The sequence below is a fragment of the Idiotropiscis lumnitzeri genome, chromosome 16 (genome assembly GCF_059441095.1).
Source record: "Idiotropiscis lumnitzeri isolate Australia: NSW breed Sydney's pygmy pipehorse chromosome 16, RoL_Ilum_1.0, whole genome shotgun sequence".
Taxonomy (NCBI): Eukaryota; Metazoa; Chordata; class Actinopteri; order Syngnathiformes; family Syngnathidae; genus Idiotropiscis; species Idiotropiscis lumnitzeri.
This window is the reverse complement of record NC_142406.1, coordinates 3,399,205-3,420,129: the sequence shown is the minus strand read 5'-3', so window position 1 is coordinate 3,420,129 and position 20,925 is coordinate 3,399,205. Positions and strand designations below refer to the sequence as shown.

Genomic DNA, 20,925 nt, shown 5'->3' with positions numbered 1-20,925 from the left:
TGATGGCATGGAGGGTTTCTCCTCACGCCTGTGCAGAAGGACCGGATTGGTCGATTTTGTGGCGTGTTCTTCGGTCATTTTCCGGTTCGACGTGCTAGTTGGATTAGTGTGTAGCCTTAACATTTTGAGAATGTGGGAGGAAGCCCAAGCGAATCCAACAGAATCCTGAGCTCAGATGCAAAAGCTGAGCCACGAAATTTACCAATTTTGGATGTTTTAATGAATTGTTTGGAGTTGTGTATTGTATGAGAATCGTTGTAAATGATTCATAATTTTCATACTGTGATTGATGGTACAAAATATGCTTCCTCGGTGTGTGTTTGTACTCAAGTATTGGGAAACTACTGCAGCTTTATTTATTTGGAGACTATTGTAATGACGTTGGTTTGATATGCAACATTATTTTTTTTTCTTTATAATGTATCACTGTAATTTTGTGGCACATGAATTAAAAAAAAACATTTAATAAATGTGGCTTCCATGATGATGTTTTACCATGGGGGGGCGCATTTTGGACAATAAATCCACGATATTCCTCGATCATAACTTGTTGTAATTGTATTTATGTATAACTTAACATGAGACAATAACAAATGCACTTTTTGTAATGTTCGAAATTGAATTGCAATACATCAATTTGTTAATAAGGTTAATGAAGTAAAGAAAAAAAATATATACTTTGATCAATCACATTTTGGAGGGGTAAAAAAAGTCAATGCAACAAACATCCTAGCAGTTGCATTTCTGTAGATCTTTTGCATGCCTTTGTCTTGTCTGCTCTTGTATGGAGCTGGTTAGTTTGGCATGTTTTAAATATGATTTGGAAAAAAAAGCTGATTGCAATTTTAGAAAATACAATGGCTGTTCTTGTATTTGGTAGTTTGGCTTAATAAATACTTTACACACAACTGGAAACGGAGAAGAATACATATTTAATATGACAAAAAACAGAAGGCGAAGCTGGTTGTTACACGTTTAACAGCAGATCAGATGACGGAAAAATACTAACGGAATGTGAAATCTGATTGGTTAAAGAAACCGTCCCATAGTCAATATTGTTAAAAATTACATCAGGCAGTGTTACTGATTCTGAAGGCCCTGGACAGATTTGATTGTCATGGCAACATAATAATGGCTGAAATCTAATTGAAGAAAAAAAACTATGTAATGACTTGCATAGATTTAGTTGAAAAAAAAAATGAAGCAAATCATGAGTTTAGCTTGTGTAAATGTAGGTCAGTGCTTCAGATAGTGTGGCCCACATTTATACTTTAGATATATTGTATATACAGCTGGCCCGTTAAATGTTTTAAATACTCGAGCAAAAACTACACGTAGAGAAAAGCGAGTTGTCCATTTTTTCGTCTCGTGCCGTGGAGTGGTGGTCCGTGGCAGGAAGGAAGTTGGGGGTGTGTTGTGCGTGTGTGTGAGGGAGGGGGGCTTCAAGTTCATTCAGATTTTCCCCCGGTTACTCTTGAGCTATTACCGGGCAGTTTTACAAGATTCCTTTCCTCCAACAGTGGCGTTATGGCTGTGATGAAGATCCAAGACCAGGTACTGTCACGTTATTGCGATTTTGAAATTAACGACACGCCTAGTTGTACTTTTATTAGAAGTTGAGACGACCTAGCTTGGTTTTTATGCAGTGAACGCCTTCCCACGGGCTGGCCGCTGCGGTGAATAATATAATCATATAACGTGAATCAGCTCGCTACGCAAGTGTGGTTATTACATCTGAAGGAAAAAATGTAGACAAAAAAAAAAACATGGCAGTGAGAGTACACGAGAGCTAGCTTGAAAAGCTAGCGGCTAACGGTAAATAAATCAGTGGACGGATACTAACAAAGGAGGCTATTTACATCAGGCTGCCTGTTGCATTGTGGCACTTCAAAACCAGTGGAAACTTTAATTTACTTCATTTTATTTTAAAATACAACCGTAATTCAGTATGCTGAGTTTTCTTTCTATTGATGGACCCTTTGTCAGTGAAAACTGCTGTAATAGCACCCGGCTAACTTCTTAACGCTATTTGTTAGCATCCATTTAAACAATTTTACGAAAGATACTGTTAATGTATAAGTATATTTCTGAACCTGTCTACAAGTTGTTTTATTTTTCTTTTATCACCTGTCTTGTCTACTTGGCAGCTGGGAGTGGGGGTCGGTCACATGTTAACAATGGCATGAAGTAACGAATTACAAATACTTGGTTATTGTACGTCAATTGATTTGCAAGGTATTATTATCGTAACGTTTTATTTTTACTCCTAACATTTATAAAAAAATAATGTTTTGCCTGACACTAAACGGTACTGGCATAGATAGATGAACAAAGTTGGGTGTAGTCTTTTTTAAATGTGACATTGTCAGGTTTAGTTAACTTGGAGGTGCAAAGTACAAATACTTAAAATTCATATAAGTAGATTTTTCAGGTATCCTTATGTAGGTCTTTTTTTACGTGACCTTTGCTCCCTATATTTTAAAACATCTGTACATTGTGTTCCTTACTCTGACAAAATGGGTTTCCTCTTTTTAACCTCCACTGGATGTTGAAAGAAAATGTAAATACAGATTGGTAAGGTCAACCTTGGCCGAGCACTTTATTGCTAGAGATGTTGGGGTCTTTGAAGGTTGGCAAAAAAAACACAAAAAAAAACACAAGGACAGCAATGACGTGCAGGAAGCATTAGCAGCAGCAGCAACAGATTTGGAAATGCAAGATATTCCCCATTCATGAGCTAATTAACGTTATTATTTCGTGTTGTCATCTTCAAAATGGTTTTGTATTTCAACACCTGTTATGTATAATGGAGTAAATGTTAATTTTTTAATATATTTTGTCCATCTCAGTTCTAAGTCTTTACACAATATGTACTTTTACCACTGTCGGTACTCTTGCCGCCACTAAGGCAATTAGAAATGATCTTGTCTCAGCCATGGAATTGCACACTATTATCAGCATCACAGCAGCTGTTGTCAAGAGATCAACAAAACAACTGTCACACAAGTGTTGTATTGTTCATCCTTTTGAAGTTCAACCCAGTGTTTATTAATTATTAGAAAATGGGTCATATTGTGGTCAGAAAAGGAGTCTTGTACCGTGAGTGTCTTGTTTCCATGACCTATATACTTTGAAATAACTTCCAAGTTGTTTTAGATGTACTGTTTATTTGCACTATATTTACGCAATTCTTTACATCTCTAATCAATATCAGATTTAAATACTTCCCCATGTGTGATGCTTCTTCCAGACAGCTGGTATGTATTCAAGAGGCGGAAGAGTGCGTGACTAATTTCCCCATCACCATTCTACATTGTTCTCTGTGGCGTTTACTGACAGAAAACTGGACAAAGAGCTGGAAATAGACATTGGAAGGACAGGAACTGACTCAGGGGCGAATGTCACTGTCACGATATGTTTGTTTATCCACTAGAGGGCGACATGTATTTATGTCCCCTTGAGATTGAGCCTCAGGATATGGATAGAGAAAGTGCACAAAAAAATCCAGATAATTTTGTACTACCCAGGGCTTCTTGTGCATTTCTAAGATGCACAACAGTATTGTGTTGATAATGGCGGGCAGCCAGAGAGCCTGCCAGCCAGGTGTAAAATCTTGTTTATGTTAGTACACAATTGTATTTACTCACTGGCTTGTTCAGTTTTATGATGATTTGTGGGCTTTTTAGAGCAGTGGTTCTGAAATTGTTGCCACTTAGTGGTTGCATTTTGCAACACTTTTAAAAACTCTTAATGTTGTAATTGCGTCATTTGAAATAACTTGTTGTTGTAGTTGTCTCCCAATTTTTATGTCGAGCTTGTCCTTTTTGGGGTTCAAATTTTAATAAATCACCATTTACACAAGAACTGGGAGAAGATGCAAACTCCACACTGGTAGGCTTGAAGTGAGATTGAAATGCAGAACTTCAGAAATGTGAACCTGCTGAGCACTGTTTCACCAGGCTACTCTGTTATTTGTAAAAGCTAAAAACAAAACATGTAGTAAAGCTTAAATTTGGTGCCAAGTTCTTATTTTTGTAGTTCTCATTACCATTTCCCTTTTGGCTGACCAACACTGGTGCCCTTGTAAAAGGGTAGAATATGCACAAACAAAGAAAAAGAAAATTGGATAAACACTAAAAAAAAAAAAAAACAGGCACTAGAAGGCAAGGAAGTGGTCAGCACAATCAAGCTTTTTTTGCCGTTTTTAATCAGATTCTGGACAAATTTTAGGTTAGCTTCCAAGTTGTTTAACTGCTAATTACTGTAAGTTTGTTCCAAGATCTGCTTTATATCGGTGAGTGGTGAACTCCCATGCACATTTTGTTCATCAGTAATGCAATTCTTAGCCGATTAATCAGTCGAGGAATGGATTAAAAAAGTATTTGATTCAGATGCATGCGAGTTTGTCTTCATTGCGCAACATGCTGGCTTTTGAAGAGTCCCAGCTAGTATCACATTACCCACGTTGCATGTTGGCAGAGGGTCAGAGCAGAGGTCATTGTATACATTCAGCCGCACGTCATCTTAGAACTCCCGTGCTTGTGCTCATGTGTTCACGTTGCAATCACCAGCGCTTTAGGTTTCGCTACTTCACGTATTTATTAGTGCCAGAGGGTGAGTGTATTCCACTCATAATTTGGGACTACTCTGTTTGTCTCATCTGCGCTGCCTCTCGGTTAATGGGCTTGTGCGGCTTTGGCAGGGTTGCTCCTTTCTGGTTGTGTGTTGAATATGAGGCAGAGTGACGCACGCAGACAACAACACGCACAGACTGGTCTTGTTCGCTGCCCTCGCAGTCTCTCACAGAGCCTGTTTGTTCCACTTTTCATAATGAGGAGACCTTTTGAAGCAATGCCACTGATAATACACCCCAAGAGGATCCTCAGAAACGTTGATCTGGGTTTCGTTAACTCAGCTTTGCAGATTTATGCGACTTACTCATTACCTGGAAATTCTAGTGACAAAATCTGGCCATATGAATTTGGATGATTAGTTTGTCTGTGTTTACGTTACATCTAATGAGTCAGCTGCGTTCCTTTGAACTGCTCCGCCATTCATCTTCAGGATTTATGGCGATTGTGGAGCTCTCGGTAGCTGATCACAATTATTCACTCCCTCCCAACTCCCCCTCGGTGCCTCTCTCACCCCCCTCAGCCTCCTCGCCGCAAAGAGCTGGCTTCAGCAGTCTGGCTGAAAGGCGCATTGCATCCCCACACATGCACCGGTGCTGTTTTGTAAGCTCGCCTGCATAACAGCAGCGAGGACCCGCACCTTTGTGTCAGCCGTTAGGCAGCGCCGTCATTCTGCCGCATGCTGCCTGCCGACACCATTACGCAGAGGAATTCCCTGCTGTCTCCGCTGCTTCTGTTTACAGCGGCAGAGAGCGAGGAGGAGAGGAGGCTTGCTGCAGAGCTCTAGGAGTGCTTGGATTTCACATCAAGATGTGCACTGCTTGTTCCCGTGGAAGTGGCTTTGTCTTTGGGAATTGTTGGTGACCCCTGTGCTCCCCACTAGGCGCATATGTAAGAAGGAACAGTGTGTTTCTTGTGAGCGAGGCACTTGCTTTATTTTTGTTCGCTGCTTCCTCATGCGGTCGGAGCGGGCTAGTCGTGTTTGTATCGTGGTGCTGGAGGAGGTGGAGGAGGATGAGCCTTGCTTTTCACCCCCACCCCCTGAGCCCAAATCGACCCTCGACCGCAGATCACATCATGCCCCTAGAAGGGCTGCTGCCCTGGAGGACAAGGTGAGGTGGTCTGCTTACATGACTGACTGGATTTGTGAATGAAAATGTGTGTGGAGAGATCAAGTCTTATGTGTCACACTTGAGTTATAACGTGACGTGAGTTACATAAGTAGACCTACTGTCTGACTCTATTGTATAAAAATACAGTACATTTCCGCTCATGCTAATTTTAGCAGCAGTTTAATGACCGCTGGTTGGTAGAGATTATCACTAAAGCCAACGCCATTCTAGTTTCCAAACCCAGCATATAAACATTGCTATGCATCTAGAATGTACTTTGAAGCAATGTGCTTTTAATAAGAGTACTGAGAGGATGCACAGGATGTGCCATCACACTTGCTTTGTTCGACTTGTCATCTGTGTGACGAGCATGCGACAATCATCAACATGACACACTCATTTTGAGCTGAGACAGAGTGAGAGTTGAATTGGGAGTAAAAGTCAATTCAAGAAGCCAGGATTCCCCAAGTGTGTCAACGTGCTGTTGACTCACTTCTGCTGAGTGATAATACTCGGAGAATGGCAGAAAGGGGTTTTGGAAGCCTCTTCAGATCTGGTTGAGATTGACAGGCTAGCTCATCACTACTTTAGGTAAGTAGGATTCATGAAAAGGAAAGGAAATGCTCGTGATCCAAAACATACCACCTCATCAGTGAAGCACGGTGGTGGGGATGCCGTGTCGCGGGCGTGTATGACTGCCAATGGAACTACTTCCCTTATTCATGACAACAAGCAGCTTTCCAAAATGTTTCAGGCAATATTATTGCTTGTTTTCACCCAAATGCTTCAGAATCTATTGGACGGCACCTCACAGTGCAGATGGATAATGACCTGAGGCATACTGTAAAAGAAAAAAACTTTTTTTTTTAGGCCAAACAATTGCTCGCCTTGAGCATGTGTTTCACTTGTAGGACAACTGAAAGGAAAATGTCCCCAGAAATAGCAGGAACTGAAGAGTTGCAGTATAAGTCTGGTAAAGCGTCACCAAGGATGAAATCTGGTGTTTGCGTATCATTCAATGACGAGGAGGTCTTTAGTTTTCTGTATCCATTTTCATGCTTTATGCAGTTTAGCAAATGAAGATGAATGCATATATATATTGAAATAAATCTTTTGTTTGTTCTCACTGCTAGTGTAGTGGTACATTTAAACTATTTTAACATTGTGAAGTCACGTTGACTTTGCCCCTCGTGGCCGCAGAGCACGGCTTCAACCTGTCAGGTTCTCGTGAGAAGGTTTGCTTATTACACTATGCTGCAGCTGCTTCTGTCATAAACAAATCTGCCATGTGCAACCATTTGTGACCTGCCACCTGAAGGTTTTGGTGGTACTCGCACACATATGTTTCTATGTTGCTGTTCTGGTTGTAGCCATCCTTGCTACGAGCCATCTTCAACGTTGATCCAGATGAAGTTCGGTCCCTCATATTCAAGAAAGAGGATGTCAACATCCAGGTGAGTGAAGCACGACTTTCTCTCCTTGGCTCTTTTGCACTTCTGTTTTTTTAGTAGATAATATTGTTTGTAAAGATAATCACACATCACATTCAAAAATCCAACGAGAATCACTTGACTGCCTTAAAGCCAAAAAGAGCACATTTTCCAGTTTAAGGACACAACCTTGACATTATCGCATTCCTTCCCTGTTTCCGTCTTTCGGGATTTATCACCCACCTAATTCTGCTCTAAGGCTTTGTTTTCTCTGTGATGGTCAATATTGCTGGGGTCATCACACTGTCTCTTCCTGGAGTCAGCAACACCGGCCTCCACCTAGTGCAGTCATGTGACACTTGTTTATATCCCCACTCTGATGATTGCCCTCTGCTGCTGCTGAAATACCGAAGCGGGTGGGTGCTGCGGCAGGGTGCAGTGATGGAGGGGAGCAACGAATAAGTGAATTGAGAGTGTGTACAGTGCCGTTTGTGGGTCCAAGTTGATTTTGGGTCCTTGCCGGGAAACATTATGTACACCTGCAGAGTCCAATAAGCGCCAATACAGGAGCTTTTTCATATTGTTTCTAATATTTTGATTTGCAAAATAGTGAAAACAAACAAATCTGTATCATTTTGTCTCAGCTGTTTCGCATGAATAATGCATGTTTCCCTGTGCGTGTGGGAACAGGATACTGAAAAGCGGACACCACTACATGCTGCAGCATACCTGGGTGACACTGAGATCATTGAATTGCTCATTCTCTCAGGTAATGACCGTAAATGTCTCATTGCAACTTGTTCTGTCAACGCTTCAATCATAATCCACTGCAAAATCATGTGTGACTAAAAAACAACGACAAAAATAATGTGATTATCAACAATAACTTGGACTTGAGAGCTTCAGCTGCAATGCTGAGATGATCCATGAAAATGGGATTAAGCCACTCAATTTAATATTTGACATCTCTTCTGCGGAATGTCCTGTTTTTCATCTTTTTATGGTCACATGCTCCAGTCCTGTCTTCTCATTGCCTTGTGACATGATGTCACGGTGATGCTACTAGTTATTGCGAAATCATCTGAGAGGGTCTGTCCCTCCCTTCTTGGCTTTCTGTAAGTGAGCTACACACGTCGGGACGTGGTGTCATCACGGGCTCAACACTCGAAAGGGTGCACGCGTGCCTACATGTGTGCTGCCCTGTTCCTCAATATTGGGAAGAGCAAGCAACAGGTGCAGTTTCAGGGCTATTTTAACCCCCCCGAGCCGCGTCAATGAGGATCAAGGGAGTTTTAAATCCTCCAGGCACCATTGGCTCAATAGACCCCTCCCACTCTCAGTCAGTGAAATCGATTTATTCTTGAGTTCAAATATTTTAGATTTATTGAAAGTGGTTTCATTTGTCTTTCATTGATACTATTCTGTCATCTGCTATTTTCTTCCAAGGAGCCAGAGTTAACGCCAAAGACAATAAGTGGTTGACTCCTCTTCACCGTGCTGTGGCTTCATGCAGTGAGGTAATCGTTTTCTAAACACATTCTGTTGTACTCTAATGAAGCCCCGACTTCTCGGCGTTCAGCTTTCTTTCAAAAGCCATCCTCATTATCACTGTGCAGGATGCAGTAGCCGTGCTATTGAAGCACAGCGCCGATGTCAACGCCAGGGACAAGAACTGGCAGACGCCACTCCACGTAGCGGCGAGTAACAAGGCCGTGCGCTGTGCTGAGGCGCTAGTCCCCCTGCTTAGCAATGTCAACGTGTCTGACCGGGCAGGACGCACTGCTCTGCACCACGCTGCCTTCAGTGGTCACATAGAGGTTGGCTTCTCACACCGCACACTGGACTTCCATATGTGATCAGTAGCGGATCATTGTTTTGCTTTTGGTTTGAAGATGGTGAAGTTGCTGCTGTCCAGAGGCGCTAACATCAATGCATTTGACAAAAAGGATAGGCGGGCCATCCACTGGGCTGCCTACATGGGTAAAATTACACCCTGTTCTGGCTGTGATAACGTGTTTAGGTTCTGCGTTTATGACCTGAGTTCCGTTCATACAACACTAATGTTACCTAATTTCATGTGCACATCGGAACATACATAGTGTATCACTGTCCAAGACTACCTTCGTGTAATTATTAATTAAATACTACAAAAATGTCTTGGCTATGTCCTGTAAAACTGGTTAATTGAGATTCATTTAATTTATATATTATTATTTTAAATAATTGGTTAATTGATTTATTGTAAATAGTACAATACAAATATTCATGAAATAAGCTATTTTTATTTTATTTATTTTATTTTCTATCATTACTAAAATACAAATATATATGGTAGTAATATTAGCTATATAAAATAAATGATTTATTTAATATATGCTGTCTGTAATATTATTTATTGATTAAATTTTTTTTCAAATGAAATATTTTACATACAGACTTTTTTATTTGTTCCTCTCATTATGTGTTGCGCCTCCTTTGTTGCAGGTCACCTGGAGGTCGTTAAGTTACTGGTGAACAGTGGCGCTGAGGTGGACTGTAAGGACAAGAAGGCTTACACCCCGCTGCATGCAGCTGCCTCCAGCGGGATGAGTAGCACCGTACACTACCTGCTGGGCCTCGGTGTCCAGGTCAGCACTTGCGCTGGTTCCCACTTAGTAATGACGTTGAAAAGATATTAAAATGTGTTTTTCTCAGGTAAATGTGGTGAATGCCTATGGTAACACTCCACTCCATTTGGCATGCTATAACGGGCAAGATGTGGTGGTCAGTGAGCTCATCAAGGCGGGGGCTAGTGTCAACCAGGTTTGTGTGTGTGTGTGAGTGCATCTGTGTATAAAATTAAACCTGCTGCGTATGAGATTTGAATGTTAGGATTTGTTCCTTTCCTCTAGGTCAATGAGAGGGGTTTCTCTGCCCTCCATTTTGCCTCATCGTCACGCCAAGGGGCGCTGTGCCAAGAGCTGCTGTTGGCCCACGGGGCGCACATCAACATGCGGGTGGGCTCCTTGCAACAACTTACAAGCTCCGGTTTAACAGGATCTTATACTGCACACCCTACCAATATAAACGCCTTTGAGAAAACAGTAAATTCCCACGGAGCTTGTGTCTCCCAACTCTTGTGATTGTATGTTTGCTCCTCAGTAGCAAGCAGAAAGCCACACATTAGTAGTACTGATGGAAACTGATATGAGGCCAGATGGAGCCTCAAGATCTACAACCATATGCGCCATGGTGGGGGAGCCTAGCTGCTCCCCAATGCTGCTGGCAACTCAGGGAATATACTATGTGTGGGTGATATTCACAGATCACTCAATTTTCCACCCCATTATAGCAGTAAAACCCGAACCAGTTGCACGGAACTTCTACATGTACTGCATTGTTGATTCTGTAGCAAGCTTTCATATTTCTGTCCACAAATGCTGTTGTCCGTCTGTGCAGAGTAAGGATGGAAAGACCCCCCTCCATATGGCAGCTACGCATGGCAGGTTCTCCTGCTCTCAGGCGCTCATTCAAAATGGTAAGCAAGTAGCCAAATGCTTGCTTGTGTTTTGTAATGGGAGCAGTGTATCTAACATTTATGCGTTCGCAGGAGCTGAGATTGATTGCGTGGACAAGGACAGAAACACTGCCCTTCATATCGCCGCACGCTATGGCCATGAGCTCATCATCACAGCGCTTGTCAAACACAGAGCCTGCCTTGCTAAGTCAGTAATGGAAAAACCTTTGTATATTTGAATGGTCTGGAGTTATAGAGGAGACAGAAGAACTAAATACAAAATAAGGATAGACATTTTGAACCATTATGTCGCCTAAAGTCCAATTTACCAGCCGAGTGTCTTCTCCAGGAGAGGTATTCACGGGATGTTCCCGCTGCATCTGGCAGCTCTTACCGGCTTCCCTGATTGTTGCAGGAAGCTGCTGTCCTCAGGTACATTAAAATGGATCCTTCTGTAACGCCCCAAAGTCACCTGGTTGACAGTATATTGATTGCCTTTACGCACATGTCTCAGGATTTGACATTGACACTCCCGATGATTACGGAAGGACCTGTCTACATGCTGCTGCAGCTGGAGGGTGAGTCCTTATTTTATCCATTTTATTTGCAGTGTGTGTGCAAGAGTTCATTTAAGGGAATACATTTTTTAACTGTTCAGGAACCTGGAGTGCCTGAATCTGCTGCTAAACATAGGAGCAGACTTTAACAAAAAAGACAACTATGGAAGGTAAGCTAGCGGCCACAATAATGCCGTGACATGACTGCAAAAAAAACGCCATCCCTCTCACCATCATAGGACTCCACTTCATTATGCATCAGCCAACTGCAATTACCACTGTGTGTTTGCCCTGGTGGGCTCTGGGGCAAGCGTCAATGAGCTGGACCAGCGAGGCTGCGGCCCCCTGCACTACGCCGCTGCAACCGACACAGATGGAAAGTACGTTATCCTGATTTAAGACCTCACACATCTTCATTTCTGGATTGCTCTATAAACACTCTTATATTTCGGATTGTCTTAGATGTGTGGAGTACCTTTTGAGGAACAATGCTGAGCCAGGTGTGAGGGACCAACAGGGGTACAGTGCAGTCCACTATGCCTCAGCTTATGGCCGCACACTCTCTCTGGAGCTGGTGTGTCCCTTTAGTCATTGTGTAGAACAATCATAAAAAATTACAGACATGTCTGAACTGCCTCATACCTCAAAAATGTATTCTGAGAGCTGGGCTGAATTCCCAAAGATATTAATGTAATGCTCTTTTTTGTTTTCTTTTAGATGGCAAGCGAAACGCCACTTGACACGGTAAGACTATATAGTGCTAATGGGCCTTTTAGTGAAACTAGCCCCCTCTGTTGGATAAATGAGGTATTGCTCAGTGTAAAAATCAATGCCAAAACAAAAGGACGTGCTGTTGTACAAAATCTAATCAAGACTAAACTATTCAGTTGTGATTTTAAATTACTTTAAATGTAAATTTAATCAGGCTTACTCTTGTGGCATAACATTGGAATGCAATCCTGAGTCTGGCGTGAGTTATGTTTCATTTTTCCATCTGTCTATTTCAGCTAATGGAGTCATCAGGAACAGAATTCCCAAGTGACTCTGAGTGCCACGGGCAGATCAGTCCACTCCACTTGGCGGTGAGTTCAAGGATTTTTGTGATCCTCACTCGGGTTTTATCGGCTGGTATTGCCTTTTAAAATTAGCTCTTTTATTGCCAACGTTTTTTTTTTCTTTTTTTTTTTTTTTCTTACACATTACATATGTGTTGTTGGAAAGTTAATCAAATACTACAGGATAAAAGTCTACTTAATTAATGGGTTATCATAATTTCATTGATCCAAAAATATCCATATAAATCATGCCCTACTCCATCCATACCAAAGTGTACATATGTATGCATTCCCTTCATTTCTCCAGGCTTCTCACGGACACTGTGGAGCCTTAGAAGTCCTCTTGTCCTCCATGCCGGACGTGGACGTCCGTAACCCCCAAGGGCGCACCCCACTCAGCCTGGCTTGCTCCAGAGGCCACCAGGAATGTGTTTCGCTGCTACTACACCGTGGCGCCTCTCCTATGGCCTGTGATTACTCCCACAAAATGACAGCTCTACATGCTGCAGGTAGAAGAAACACATTTGCTTTGTATGCTTAGCTAATCTTACATATTTCACCATAATTCAAGTTAAACGTGACAAAAAAAATAGAAGTACGTTTATTTTTGTTCAGCGAATCCATTGTCACACTTGTGTGTGCGTGTGCTTGTGTCTCCCAGTTACAAATGGCCACTCAGGGTGCCTGCGTCTCCTCATGAGCAACAATGACCAGCACATTAATTTGGATGCACTAGATGTCAACAAGCAGTGAGTTAAGGAAGGCTGGCTTCATCAACCTGGCCTTCCTTTTAAGATTTATGCAAACTCTTTGAGCAGAGTCCTTTTTAGTAGTCATGGTTTGTGTGTACGAAGGACCCCGCTGATGTTGGCTGTGCTGAATGGACACACAGAGTGTGTGTATTCGCTGCTCAGTCAAGGAGCCAGCGTCCAGATTCAAGACTGTTGGGGCAGGACGGCCCTCCACCGAGGGGTGAGATGAATCATGTTAGTGGGTGTGGCATCATTTTAACGTAATGCGCTGCCGCTGTTACATTGTGATGTATCACCAAGGTGCCATTTACCATTTGAACCATGTAATGTCGACACAGGCGGTGACCGGCCAGGAGGAGTGTGTGGAGGCTCTCCTTCAGCGAGGGGCCAGCGCATGTGTGAAGGACATTCGCGGTCTCTCCCCTCTTCACTTGGCGTCCGCCTGTGGCCGTGTGGGCGTCCTCGGCGCGATGCTGCAGGCGCCCGGCACTTCAAATGCTCTCTTGCAGCTCACTGACAACAAAGGCTACACACCGCTACACTGGGCCTGCTACAGTGGTACTCAAGCTCAACCTGAAACTCAAAGCGTAAAAGAAATCCTGATTTGAAGTTTAACTTTGTGGGGGTGTTTTTCGCTTCAGGATGTGATGCTTGTGTGGAGTTGTTGTTGGAGCAGGAAGTCTTCAGAAAGATAAAAGGCAACACATTCAGTCCATTGCACTGTGCAGTGTAAGCAAATACTTCCATTTGTGCACATGAATGCCTGATGCGGTCACAAGCGCAAGTGACAATGGGTGTTGTGTGTTTCAGTATGAACGACAACGAAGGTGTGGCTGAGATGTTAATCGATTCCCTCGGTGCAAACATCATCGACTCCACTGACTCCAAGGGCAGGTGAGCGAAGCAGTGACGTCAAAATTGGCATTTCGAATGACATTTAGATTCTGCCTGGTCTAAGTGCAGCTTTTGAAACTATTGATCATCACATCCTCAGATAGGCTGAGGGAATGGCGAGGCTTGAACTAATTTAACTGTTTACAATTTTTTTTTTTGTGGTTATTTACTTGCTGTTCTAATGAGAACGTGTTGTGACACTGTCCACCACGTTGCCACTGATGCAGGTCCCCGCTTCATGCTGCCGCTTTCGCAGACCGCGTCGAATGCATTTCGCTGCTGCTCAGTCACGGAGCTCATGCCAACATTGCGGACACGCATGCACGTCGGACGCCGCTGATGATGGCAGCTCTCAACGGGCAAACCAATGCCGTGGGTCAGTACAGGCACGATGTTCACCTTTTTGACTGCATTATGTAACTCTTCCTCCTGCGTTGTGTTGCAGAGGTGTTGGTGAGCAGCAGCAAAGCTGATTTTACTCTGCAGGACACCGACAGAAACACAGCCTTACATTTGGCTTGTAGCAAGGTAAGGAGCTTGGAATTCTGGAAGGTTTTGGGTTGCTTTTAGTAATGAATTAAAGTCTGACTAACATGCTTTCCAGGATTTTAAATGTACTGAACCTGATCTGGACTCTTGATAGGTTAGGTGGAGACATTAAACAAAAACTACAGGATCCAGTATATATAACACGGTTCAATAAATGTACTCAATAAACATACTGATGCTGTCCTGTGAAAAACATGTGAAGGCCTTTCTGCATTTCAACGTCATTTTAACGTGAGACAAAAAAAAAGTCTGAAACATAGTTTGCGTTAACTTATTGAAACATCTGTTTCACATGAAACAAGAAATACATTACCTTTTCAGTCGTTATTACGAAGTATTATTTATCCTGCTCATCTAAAAACATTCATATTTCATGGTATTTTTATTTTATTAATCTTTTTGGTGACGACCATGGTTTGACTCTTGCCAAAGGGTCTAGTTCACTTGTGACATGAGTTTAAGTAGTTTAGAAAATGAATGGCTTAAAGATTTTTATTTTTTTAATTTAATTAATTATTTCCATCCACCCATCATCAGAACCGCTTATCCTCACAAGGGAAAGCTGAACATCAATAGCTTGGTTAAAAAAAAGAAAACATCCCTTTTGGTTGTGGTTCATGTTTACTTGAACATGACACTTTCCTAATTTGCACCATTTTGTCTCCATCAGGGTCATGAGACGTGTGCCTTGTTGATCCTGGAGAAGATCAGAGATAAGAATCTCATCAACTGCACCAACGCCTCACTGCGCACGTACGTCGTCATATTAGCGCACAGGCAGCGATTCTTAGTCATTCTCCGCTCATTTTGATCCTCCCTCCCCTCCCACAGGCCGCTCCATGTTGCCGCCAAAAACGGTCTAACAGTTGTTGTCCAGGAACTTCTGGGAAAAGGAGCAAGTGTGCAAGCTGTGGATGAGAATGGTGAGCATTCACGTTTGAGCCAAACAGCTCCTCCGTGTTCACGCCCTCAATGTGTTTAGGTTACACACCTGCTCTGGCCTGTGCCCCCACCCGCGACGTGGCCGACTGCTTGGCGCTCATCCTCAACTCCATGATGCCCGCCTCGCCCATGGTCACCATAGCAACGCTGCCCGCCTTTTCTCTCCCGCACACGGTCATCAACCATCACCCTGTGTCCAATCACGTCGCCAAGGGTGTGGCCTTTGAAACCCTTCCTCCTCTGAGGCCGGACCGCGCGTCGTACTGCAGACCCGAGCGCCCCCTGTCCTGTGTCACTACTGACGACGAACTGAACGACTCGGATTCTGAGACCTACTGAGGACTGCTACCGCTCCCCCCTAGTGTTTAAAGGCCAGTGTGTCACTCAGGAGCCTTAACAGATCACTGACACTTAGAAAACACAGAAGAGGAGGGGAATAAAAGTAGAGTGTATATCTTTTGAGTAAACCTTTAAATATTAAATAATGTAACGCTTACTTTATTCTCTTAAAATTACAGTACACAATATTTCTTTGAGATCTCTCCTAACCAGTGGTGAGCATTTGGTACCCAGTCCTTCAGTGGGGACTAACCTGACTTAATTAATACCACCACTATCACATTGCAGTTGTAGAAACCTTCAATATTATCCAAAAGTAGGACTAAAGAACAAAAACTTGCATATTCTAAATGGGACCAGATGGATGACGAGCCTCTCTGATTAGATCGTCATGCAACCTTGACACAAATCGATCTTGGTGAACCACTAGAGGAGGTTCCCGTTGAAACCTGTATGAATTTTAAATGAGGAACCGGGATGCTTGGAAAGGGGAGTGGATGCAACTTCTTTTTATGAAGGAGTGTTGTGGAATCAGCAACCCAACTACTTGATGTTTGAGTGAGTAAGTGCATGAGTGCGTAATCATTAAATATTGCCTTTTCAGGAATAAGCGCCTTTCCTGTAGGAGATGTAAACTACACGGTGCAATGTTTGTAATGAGGAAGTAAAAAAAAAAAAAATAATAAAGATATTTGTTTTTATTAACTGTACATGATTTTACACAACTCTCATGTTGTGTCAGCCAAGTATATGTTTACTGTGTTTTGTTTCCTGACAGACTCTCAGCTGGTCATTCGTTATCCAGGTGATAGACGCGTCCGTACAAGCATGCAGTGACCAGTCCGCCTGCCGTGTTTGAATGTTTCATGGTCACTCTTCCCTCTTTGCTTTTCTCCACATGTTCTGGCTGCTCTAGGACGTAACGGCTCACCAGCACTGACGGGTACACGTGTTCGGTCCCAAACTCCCCCTCCAGAACAAAGTCAAATTTGGTTTCCGCCTCTTCGACTTCCTGTCCACAGGAGCTGTCCTCGGATCCCGCGCAACGCACCAGCGCGCACACCTGCAAGCAAAGTTTGGTGGGTTAATATCGAGTATTTGTCATGTTCAAGTATGAGTGTGTGTCAAAATTTTTTCATTCCACTTACTCCAAGCATTTTGTTCCTGAAAATTTTTCTCCGTATTCTAACTTGATATATAGATCATGAAATACCATAAATACGTTCAGATCACATAAATATGAGAAACTTGAGTACAATGACAATAAAGGGATTTCTGATATACTAGTTTTAAGACTTATTTTACGCTGTTATCACTTGTATCAAGAAATCTTCCAAAGTCAAATTTTCTAGTTCTACTGGCAGATCATTTTGCTTAAATTAACAAATTTACATCCCCCCCCCTCCTTTTCTTATTTCTTAGTTTTAGTCTTTTAAATGGTTATAGCCGTATAGATGCCACATGATGCTAACAAGGTACCACATGACGCTCCTCAAGTCGCTTCGCCATAGTTCCTTGGCAAGAGGCTAGCTATATTTAGTTGTTTAAAGAATTCCAGTGGAAGATAATGAAGCTAAAAAAAAATAATATATTGTTCATCTTACTCCCCCCGCCATGCTTTTTTGTAAACCCGGTTATTGCAATGTACCTGTGCAGCATAACGCCCATTGACAGTGTGAGTTCCAGAAAAAGCTCCTAACGCGTAGAGTTCATCACTGTTATTTTGTGCATAGCGCTGGAACTGTAGGCGGCAACAAAAAGCACCGTCGCACACCTTCAGGTTGCCTTCTGTGTTGTCAAGGAGGGCAAATTTAAACTGATCGTGCATCATGGTGGAGGTGAAAGTGGAGGATGGTGACGGAGAGGATGGACAGTTGTCATGGTGACAGTAGCCTGACTCTGCGGCTGTCTCATTGACTCGGCCAGATTCCGTGGCCACACCCAACACGGGGATCCTGGTCACCAGCAAGCGGCCCTCCTCTGGGTCTCCTCTTTGCGCATGGTGGTAAGTTGCTGTGAATGGAGTGTAGATGCCACTTCCGGTCATGATTTGGTGGTCGCTGCGGATGTTGGCGGCGAGCAGCGTGACGTGAGCGCCCAGACTGACTGCCCGCTGGAACTGGATGGTGTCCAGGAGGGGCAGCTGGTTCATCCAGGCCGTAGGGAAGATCAGCTGCCGCACAGCCTGGAAGATTAAATTGAAAGCATGTTCTTGGATTGCAAATTTTTGTAGAGGTAGTTTTTTTTTTATTTATTTATTTTTTTTATGAAGGATCTCTCTTGTCCCAGCTGAGTTTGAGAGCCGGCGTACATCTGGATCTGCAGCCAGTAAAAAAAAAGAAACCTCACACTTATACCTACAGATCATTCATAGTCTTTAATTGTCATCTTCTCACCCTTTGCAGCAGAATGACCATGGGCTCATAGAAGAGGATGTCAAAACAGATGATGAGGCCAAACCTCCCAGCAAAGGGGGTCTCAAAACTGACGATCTCAGGCCGTGGCGGTGTGTCAAAAGCTTTCTCAAAATAAAGATTCTGCTTATGATAGCGTGCCACCAACAGTCCGTCTGACCTGCATGAGAACATTTCAGAGTTTTTCAACCATGTTCAATTTGGAAAGGAGTATCGAATCTTTGCACCTGAAAACCACGTTGGTGTTGAACTGCCAGCGTCCGTCTGTGGGACAGGAAGACTTTGGGTCTGTTTGCAGGGGGCAGGGCTGCACGTCAGCCATGTTGGCCACCACGTAAAGATTGTGGCGGCGAGCCATGCAGCTTAGCTGCTGCTGAATCTGGTAAGCCCAATGCGCATTTTCCAGTGAACACCACCAAGATATTTACAGTGTGATAAACAACGGCGTTGCGCACCTCTGTATTATTAAACCTTCCTGACTCCGTACACGGGTTCCACGTCTCCTCTTGGGGGTCAGGAATGGTCTCAAGGTAGCCGGAAATGGACGAACGGCTGAAATTGAAACCCTGAAGACCATGCTCTGGAAAGATGATGATCTGGGCGCCCTGATGCAGAACATTAGCCATCCGGGATATACTCATTACACTTGCATTGTGTACCAGGTTGTAGACAGTAGTTAAAATGACGGTAAGGACACATTTTGGTTAAAGTGTAACTTACGTTAACTATCAGCAGAAAAAAATATTTTCATAAAACTCCCACAGGAATGTTACGTGTTGTGACATATTTAAAAATAAAATAAAATAAATTATACATCTTTACCTCTGACACAGCTCGAATTAAATTATTCTTTGGTGAGCTGCAATGAATATACTAAATAATGAAAAATCTTAAATATAAAATTCTGTACCTGCCGGGCAGCCAGGGCGGCTTGCTCCTCATATACGGCCAGGTTCTTGCGCATGTGTTGGAGTGCATCCAGCCGAGAAAGTGGGGTTTGAGGGTCCGGATTGAGGATCACGCGGTGTTCGTAGACAGCAGCGACGTATGTAGAGTCCGAAGTAGCAGCCTCGGTTTGACCGAAGCCCCACGTGGACAAAGCGACCAAAAGGACAACTTCCAGCAACATACTCATAGTTTGCTCATTTAATTCACACTGACACCGTGTGAAGCAACCGAGAGGTCAGAAGTCCACTTGGAAATGTATGGTTAATGTTTGAAGTTGCGCGTGAAAATGGTGGGCCATTCTACCTTTTCGCGTAAACAAAAACTTTTATGTTGAAAGGGTCTCAGAGGAAATCCTTGAAACGGTTCGCGAACATTAAAATACTGTAATACAGGGTTTGATAAGAACAGTTTGATTTTACATTTGTTTTAGATTCCCGGAAGTTGTTACTGACAGCATTTCACTGACATCTCCATTTCTGAAGCCGATGTAGGGTTGTCATGGCAGCCAGGTTGCTGTACTTTATGCAATGTGATGACGTCACGATTTCCACGCTAAACCGAAGCAGTAATCGTGACGGGCCACCGGGTGACGCAAGTGTGCCAATTCCCGTTGAAACAAGCACGAGAAGAAGGTTGCCTCCGATTGGCGGACGTGACGTCATGTCTAATGGTCAATTGGAGACGGGTGTGCACGCCTGGAATCATCATATGCAGGTGAGGCAAGATGGCGGCCGACTGCGTGGCTTTTCCTCAGCTAAGTGAACACACGAGCCAATGTTTGTCGTTTTGTTGCAGTTTCTCTGAATGACATTTTGCTTTTTGCAGGATTTTCACACTTGAGGGATCCAACATCATTTGAGGTTTGAACACACCCAATGTTTGCTCGATTTAGTACATTAGGTTCTTGCTTTCTTTGGTCGCAATTTAAAATGTTTTTAAATTTGTTTTTCTTGCTGGCCAGCTATTTTTTTTGAATTTATTAATTTTTTGCATAGTTTTTTTTTTGAAGTGTTGGAACATGACGCACCCCATGACTTGTACTTGGAATTAAACTGTAATTTCTTGTGCGTTTGTTTGACTAATTGTTGGTGTTTGAGTATGCTGTACTTTATTTCAGGTGGTACATAACATTTATTTCTAATTAGCTTGTCTGAGTTATGAATTTAATGTTTTATTGTATTTTACTTTATTTCATTTGGTGTGTTATCAGCCAATGTTCAATTTATTGTTCTTGAATGTTTGTTGTTTTGAAGACTTTTGAGTGTCTTTTGTCTAACATTTGGCATTGATTGTCACAAATTCTCATTTAAAACCTTTCCACTGCAAATATAACCCAAAATCGCGACTATTTCTACACTCTTGATACACGACCAACAAATACCTCGAAACTTTTGCGAGCGTTCATTTCTCTGGTTTACGGTTGGAGGGGGTACTTCTCCTTATTTGGACGCCTCCGCTCAACTTGTGCTACGCCGCCATTTTTGGACTGCAAACTTGGGCAATCTGTCCGATTTGAGGTACGTTTTGTTTAAATAAAATTATGTACTTTATGAAAGGGTACCAGTGTCTATTTTTTTAAAAGATATTTGATAGTTTGACAACAACTTGCTAAAGTCAGCCACAATGGCGTGTTTCCAGTCGCAAATTTGATGCTGTATCGAGACGATTTAAAATACTTGGATGCATTTTCTTTGGATATTGCACCATACTTAGTATTTGTAATTATTACAAAAAAAAACGTTGAGTTATGAATGTAATTTGTGTTGTTTCTCTCTGCAGAACTAAAAATGAATACAGCATCCTGCA

At 42.7% G+C, this 20,925-nt stretch overlaps 2 protein-coding genes across 4 annotated transcripts; one reads left to right on the top strand and one right to left on the bottom strand.

The window, feature by feature from the left end:
• Positions 1 to 1,342: 1,342 nt before the first annotated feature.
• Positions 1,343 to 16,458, top strand: LOC148320875 (serine/threonine-protein phosphatase 6 regulatory ankyrin repeat subunit A-like). Of its 2 annotated transcripts, none has more exons than XM_088318199.1 (29): positions 1,343 to 1,554; positions 7,114 to 7,197; positions 7,864 to 7,942; positions 8,620 to 8,690; positions 8,790 to 8,990; positions 9,066 to 9,153; positions 9,658 to 9,800; positions 9,868 to 9,975; positions 10,065 to 10,169; positions 10,612 to 10,690; positions 10,763 to 10,877; positions 11,019 to 11,101; positions 11,184 to 11,247; positions 11,328 to 11,396; positions 11,466 to 11,606; positions 11,689 to 11,800; positions 11,944 to 11,970; positions 12,234 to 12,308; positions 12,589 to 12,790; positions 12,943 to 13,030; positions 13,136 to 13,253; positions 13,372 to 13,591; positions 13,675 to 13,762; positions 13,844 to 13,927; positions 14,155 to 14,303; positions 14,373 to 14,455; positions 15,147 to 15,229; positions 15,308 to 15,399; positions 15,459 to 16,458. In XM_088318199.1, the coding sequence occupies exons 1-29, from the start codon at positions 1,528 to 1,530 to the stop codon at positions 15,755 to 15,757; spliced, it is 3,177 nt and encodes a 1,058-aa protein (XP_088174325.1). In that variant the 5' UTR covers positions 1,343 to 1,527; the 3' UTR covers positions 15,758 to 16,458. The 2 variants fall into 2 exon arrangements, with proteins under 2 accessions (XP_088174325.1, XP_088174326.1); XM_088318200.1 differs by lacking the exon at positions 1,343 to 1,554 and adding an exon at positions 5,195 to 5,743.
• On the bottom strand, positions 16,359 to 19,409 carry btd (biotinidase). 2 transcript variants are annotated; one of them, XM_088318202.1, is made up of 6 exons: positions 19,082 to 19,409; positions 18,627 to 18,776; positions 18,399 to 18,550; positions 18,154 to 18,331; positions 17,532 to 17,942; positions 16,359 to 16,820 (listed from the first exon to the last, which is right to left on the bottom strand). In XM_088318202.1, exons 1-6 carry the CDS (start codon positions 19,304 to 19,306, stop codon positions 16,548 to 16,550), a joined length of 1,389 nt encoding a protein of 462 aa, XP_088174328.1. In that variant the 5' UTR covers positions 19,307 to 19,409; the 3' UTR covers positions 16,359 to 16,547. The 2 variants fall into 2 exon arrangements, with proteins under 2 accessions (XP_088174328.1, XP_088174327.1); XM_088318201.1 differs by having other exon boundaries at positions 16,361 to 16,820; positions 17,406 to 17,942.
• Between the last annotated feature and the right edge of the window lie 1,516 nt (positions 19,410 to 20,925).

Excerpts from the sequence above, each read along its gene's own strand:
- LOC148320875 (XM_088318200.1), top strand. The coding sequence starts at position 5,588 with ATGCGGTCGGAGCGGGCTAGTCGTGTTTGTATCGTGGTGCTGGAGGAG. Across the intron at positions 7,198-7,863 it reads AAGAGGATGTCAACATCCAG|GATACTGAAAAGCGGACACC; the intron begins GTGAGTGAAGCA and ends GTGTGGGAACAG. Across the intron at positions 11,971-12,233 it reads GCGAAACGCCACTTGACACG|CTAATGGAGTCATCAGGAAC; the intron begins GTAAGACTATAT and ends TGTCTATTTCAG.
- btd (XM_088318201.1), bottom strand. The coding sequence starts at position 19,306 with ATGAGTATGTTGCTGGAAGTTGTCCTTTTGGTCGCTTTGTCCACGTGG. Across the intron at positions 18,551-18,626 it reads GAAGGTTTAATAATACAGAG|ATTCAGCAGCAGCTAAGCTG; the intron begins GTGCGCAACGCC and ends TGGGCTTACCAG. Across the intron at positions 17,943-18,153 it reads TGGTCATTCTGCTGCAAAGG|GCTGTGCGGCAGCTGATCTT; the intron begins GTGAGAAGATGA and ends TTAATCTTCCAG.